Source organism: Sceloporus occidentalis, unplaced genomic scaffold, assembly GCF_023333645.1.
Source record: "Sceloporus occidentalis isolate IW3139 unplaced genomic scaffold, rSceOcc1.0.p SCAF_30, whole genome shotgun sequence".
NCBI classification, from domain to species: Eukaryota; Metazoa; Chordata; class Lepidosauria; order Squamata; family Phrynosomatidae; genus Sceloporus; species Sceloporus occidentalis.
In genome coordinates, this window is record NW_028317010.1 from 11,044,698 (window position 1) to 11,050,000 (window position 5,303).

General features: G+C 35.6%; 1 protein-coding gene across 11 annotated transcripts in view; it reads left to right on the forward strand.

Moving 5' to 3' along the window:
* Nucleotides 1-579: 579 nt before the first annotated feature.
* Nucleotides 580-5,303, forward strand: part of LOC149299041 (transcription factor COE3) — a 95,772-nt gene continuing 91,048 nt past the window's right edge. For all 11 annotated transcript variants that reach the window (XM_089486985.1, XM_089486986.1, XM_089486991.1 and 8 more), the window contains exons 1-4: nucleotides 580-713; nucleotides 949-1,105; nucleotides 1,525-1,588; nucleotides 2,334-2,389. In XM_089486985.1, the coding sequence (XP_089343111.1) occupies nucleotides 580-713; nucleotides 949-1,105; nucleotides 1,525-1,588; nucleotides 2,334-2,389 (411 nt within the window). The remainder of the gene's footprint in view (nucleotides 714-948; nucleotides 1,106-1,524; nucleotides 1,589-2,333; nucleotides 2,390-5,303) is intronic.

Genomic DNA, 5,303 nt, shown 5'->3' on the forward strand with positions numbered 1-5,303 from the left:
CTTCCATCCATTCTGCAGGACGCTAAAGGCCCCTCATCAACCTCTCCCGTGTCCGTGGCAATCATTTTTTTCGTTTATTTGTCTTTTGGAGCTGGAGATCCTTGCCAGAAGTGCTCGATTCAGCAGTGTCCTGAAGCTTTTTTGATGCTGTTTTGCTGGGATGACACCACATTGAAAGCATCTACAAACACCAACAAAAAATATTTATTCCTCCTCTCTCCCTGCAAGTACATTTTCATCTAGTGGTGCTTTTTTTTCCCTTTTTTCTTTTTTTTTCTTGTTCTTTTTTTTTTTATTTTGTTTAATATATCACAACAACTGGAAGGCAGTCCAAGTATCTGCGAGAAGTCTTCTGCAAATTGTTTATGTTGTGCCAATCCAGGACACATTGAAGAAGGAAGCAAGACTTAAACTGGGCTTTCCTCCTACTGATCCTGGGGAGTAAAGTCATCATCATCATCATCATCAAGGAGTGAGAAAGAGAGGATAAAGAATAATAATAAAAACAAAAACAACAACAAAAAAGAACCGTGACAATTCCTTTATTTGAACCCCTTGGTTGTGCCCAAAATTGTTTTAATGTTTGGGATTCAGGAAAATATACCAAGAGGTGGGACCACCATGAAAGAGGAACCGCTGGGAGGTGGGATGAATCCAGTCCGATCATGGATGCATACAGCAGGGGTAGTGGATGCTAACACAGCAGCCCAAAGGTATGTGTGCCAAATGATCTGGGTTTATTTCTCATCCTGATTGTAAATCCCCCCTCAATGGTCTAGATCAATTCCAATCTCCTGTAACTGTGGTGGCTTTTTGTGTCTCTGGTTACATCATTTTGTAGTGACACATGGCAGGGATTCTGTTTGCCCCATGCCTTGTTCTCATGCTTCTTCTGCATGGCTGGGACCTCTGTTCTTACCCAGCCCTTGTCTCATTTCCTCCCCGCAGTGGTGTGGGTCTGGCTCGGGCACATTTCGAGAAGCAGCCTCCTTCCAACCTCAGGAAATCCAATTTTTTCCACTTCGTGCTAGCTCTGTACGACAGGCAGGGACAGCCAGTGGAAATTGAGAGGACAGCTTTTGTGGACTTTGTGGAGAAGGAGAAAGTAAGTCTGATGCCCATCAACTCATCCTCATCACTGCCATGCATGTGACAATGCACATAATCTACTAGCCTTCAAAATTATGGAAACTGATCAAAAGATCATTTTCTCCTGGAGTTGGACAAAATGAGCCCTAAGTGTACTCCAGAGGCGATCTAACCACGTGTAGATGTCCCTCTTATTAGAGCATCACTTGGCAAACAGGGCAAACCGATGCTTTAGAAAGTTTATCAGGAAATATTGACTTGATTTAGGACATAAAATGCCCCTTTCCATGCCACTGGCACATCAGCTGTTAGACAAGCATAGCAAAAAATATAAAGACTCCCCCAGAAAAAAATTGCATTGCAAACATACAGGCAAAAGCTCTAGAAATGAAGCAGTATTTTATAAATCTAAAAATTATAATGTATTATTTTCAGGAGCCAAATAGCGAGAAAACTAACAATGGGATTCACTACAAACTGCAATTATTATACAGTAATGGTAAGTTCTTTATTTTAATCAATTTGCAATATGTATATGATAAAAAGGTATGTCTAGAAATTTATATTTAAACTCGGCTATTGTAGATGTTCAAAGGTAAAACTCTAAAATATGTGCCAATAAATTAAATATTCCATATATACTTATTCTGTAAAATATATATATAAACATATATATATATATATATATACATATATATATATATATGTATATATATATATATATAATATATATAATATTGCAAATCAATAGATCAGTGATTAAGCAGCTGTTTTCAAAATCAATAAATGAATATACTATTCCTTAAAATAAAAACTTTGGCATATTTTGAAACTTTATGACAAACTCCTTTGCTGTTAAACTGTATATTTTTTTTTAATGTTACATCGGATTAAAGTTTCTCACTTTAATAATAAATCGTGGAGATAAAATTACGGATTTCAGCTAAAAATCTGAAAATCAATCGCTTGCAAATATAACATTTGAAAAATACATTTATAAAGTATGCGTTCTTGCATTTAGAATTTATAATATAAATAATTAAAAAAATAACATATATATATATTTTGTATTTGGTTGTAAAGAACAACAGCTGACATTGTTTCCATTATATGCCAGAGACCTTGATGAATTGCTTGTTGTTTTTAATTGATTAAGCTCTGTCATTTAGCATGCCATTTTCTCTGCCCCTATTCTGTAACCCCAATAAAAGTAACAACTACTTTTTTTATCCTCTCCTTTCCAGGAGTTAGAACAGAACAAGATCTTTACGTTCGATTAATAGATTCGATGACCAAACAGGTGAGATCTTTTAATTCTCAGATCTCTTTAAAATTGGTTAAGCTTGTGTTGAGTTTCTTCATCTGGAACAAAATTCTGCCAAAACCATGTAGAACATGTATGTATGCATGCAGAACATATAGAATCATAGGACTACATATAATGTAACATTAAAGTTGTCGCCTAACGTATAAAGTACATGTCTGCATTTTTTTAAATTGCACCCGGACCCATCAGAATGCATTTTCCTATTATTAGTAGTAGTATTATTAGTAGTATTTTGTTTGTATTTTATATAGAGTTTTAAGGCAATACATGTGCTTTTTATGTTCTTTACTGTAGACTCATTGTTAGTAATAGATGGGGTCGTTTGGATTTCCATGTTAAATGTGCAGAGGTGAAAAGTCAGCTTGTTTCTCTGTAGCCCCCTATTCACCTCTGGGTCCCCCCCCCCCATCTCCATAATTCAAACTCCAGGCTCCAGGGGTCACCCAAACCCGACCATTTCCTGCTCTGGAGCTGCTGTTTCTCCATCTCCCACTCACTGTCAGACCTTGTAAATAACATCATTACAAGCAGTTGCTTATTAAATTATTTAACCTGTCGTGTACAACTTTACCGATAGTAACTAGAGGTTATCAATAAAACTCCAGTGCAATTATACAGCCAGAGAGAAGATAAAATGTATCACTTGAAATCTCTCTCTCTCTTTCTTTATATATATATATATATATATTTATATATAATCTGTTAAAAGAATAAAATAAACTTAAAATAGGATTCAGCAGTGCAATAAAAATATATAGATTTTTATTAATTATATTTTATATTCTCCAGTCCAAAAGAATATATAAATTATTATTTTAATAAGACGTTGTTATTAGGAATATTAGGAATATTTAGAATTAAAATCAATCGCTTTTTTTGTAGTCATTTTAAGGACCGGTAATACAGAAAGAGAGCAGATAAAACTTTATATTTTTCTTACCTGGATGCTTTTTTTTATTATTGAGGGGATTCCCTTGGTGAAACCATCTGATTGTCTCCAAAGGACAAGTGACATTCCTAACAGGCAGGGGAAAGGTGTCGGGTAAAGTGGACCCTCCACGATCAGGATAGAAATGGCTTATTGAAAAAAAAATTAAAATAATAATAATAATAAAAAAAGCCGTCTATATAAACAGTTAAGTGTGTTAGGAAAATCACTATCGTCTGATTAAGAAGCTGATATCAGCTGCCGAATAAAAGGAGTAGAGGTTTAAGTACAGGTTTATTGTTCATTTGTTTTGCGGGTTGTGTTTGCAGCCCAAACACAAAAGGCTGTTTTCGCGTCTCCACCGGCTGAAAATAGCCCAGTAACTGATCAAAGAGTCAATGGCGCTGAACCGACAGTTTATGGATTTCTGTTTGTGCTACAAAACCAAAAATAAATCATTTCTAAATACGGGGATTCATCAGAGGGAGCGAAATAATCAGCGAGCGTTATATGACACATTGGACCAACAAACATTTGGTGGAACAGCCGCGTGTTGTGTCTTAAGCTGCCTTCTTTACTGACTTGTTTGCAAAACACTATCTGCTATTAAAACTGTTCTTTTAGAAGACTATCAGGCAGAAATGTCAAATAATAATAATCATCATCATCATCAATGTTAATTCAATAGGTATTAGACTAAATCATGCCTGTGAGCATTGCCACCTGATCAAAACTATTTACAGCTATGATAAAATCTCAACAGAATGCTTAAAGTGCTTAAAAAAAATAATGTTTAAATCTTGATAAATGACAGATTCTTAAGGATCCTTAAATAAGTAAATAAATAAATATACTCCGATCGTTATTTTTTGTTGAAAAATACTCTAATATGGAACTTTGCTATAGGATGCCCTAAAAGAAAATGACTTATATTTAATGTGAGAAATATAAGAATGCGCAAACAAGGGCGCAGGGGTTGTGTTTTTGCGCAATTTGGAAATATTCATCAACGTTAGCGCAGCGTCCAAGTAAAGTGTAATGTACATGAACGGCTCTTAAATTTTTACTAAATTAGCCCTTTTTTAGATTTTAATACCATTTTTTTGTGTTGACCCTGATTAATAAAAACGTGTAATTGAGTAGTCGTGTCAAATGTGGCATAGAGAGTGTCAAAGGGCATGAGAAGTAGATACCCAATTAGTATTTTTATGAGGTGTTGAGTGGAATTAGCTTCCAAATATTAGACTGCTCATTCTGCCCCAGTAGTTTCTGAACTAAGCATATTTTTAAAAATAAAAATAATTTAAAAAAAGTCAAATTAATTTATTGTTATTTGGAGATGTATAGAAAATAAAATTAGCAATGTTTAATGCACTGGGTTGTAGAATTGGGGGCTTACTCGCAGGACTGGTGGGATCAGCCATAGATACATGGGGGGTATTGAGATTTAACAGACCGGTTTGTAAGTGAAGGGTTATAGGGGGCAGGATAGGGATGTGAGTTTCATGGAGACACTGAGCCATATGGTGCTGTGATCAGAGAGGACAAAAATGACAAATCTCATCACTCTCAGCCAGCATAAGATCAACTAGTGGTTATGAGAATAGCATTGTGAGATCAGGCCATAAAAGGGATCTAGGGTTTTGTGAAAATTTCTATTTTCAGAGAAAAGAAGAATTAGTATGGGATGTGGGTGACTATGACCCAGTTGCATAATGCAGCGTCTGTGGTCCCATTTACTCTAGGCAGCGATTAGTATTGTGGGGTAACTCTTCAAGTGTTGGAGGGGGTGATTGCATGTAAATGTAATATAAGGACATGTTTCAAGACAACAGATATGGGCAAATACATCTAAAGTGGGGCTGGATTATCTAACACCGAATCCAGATACCCCACATATGCCCCAAATGCGTGTATATAATAAGAGACGTGGCCGTGATAAAGAACCCACAGCCGGTT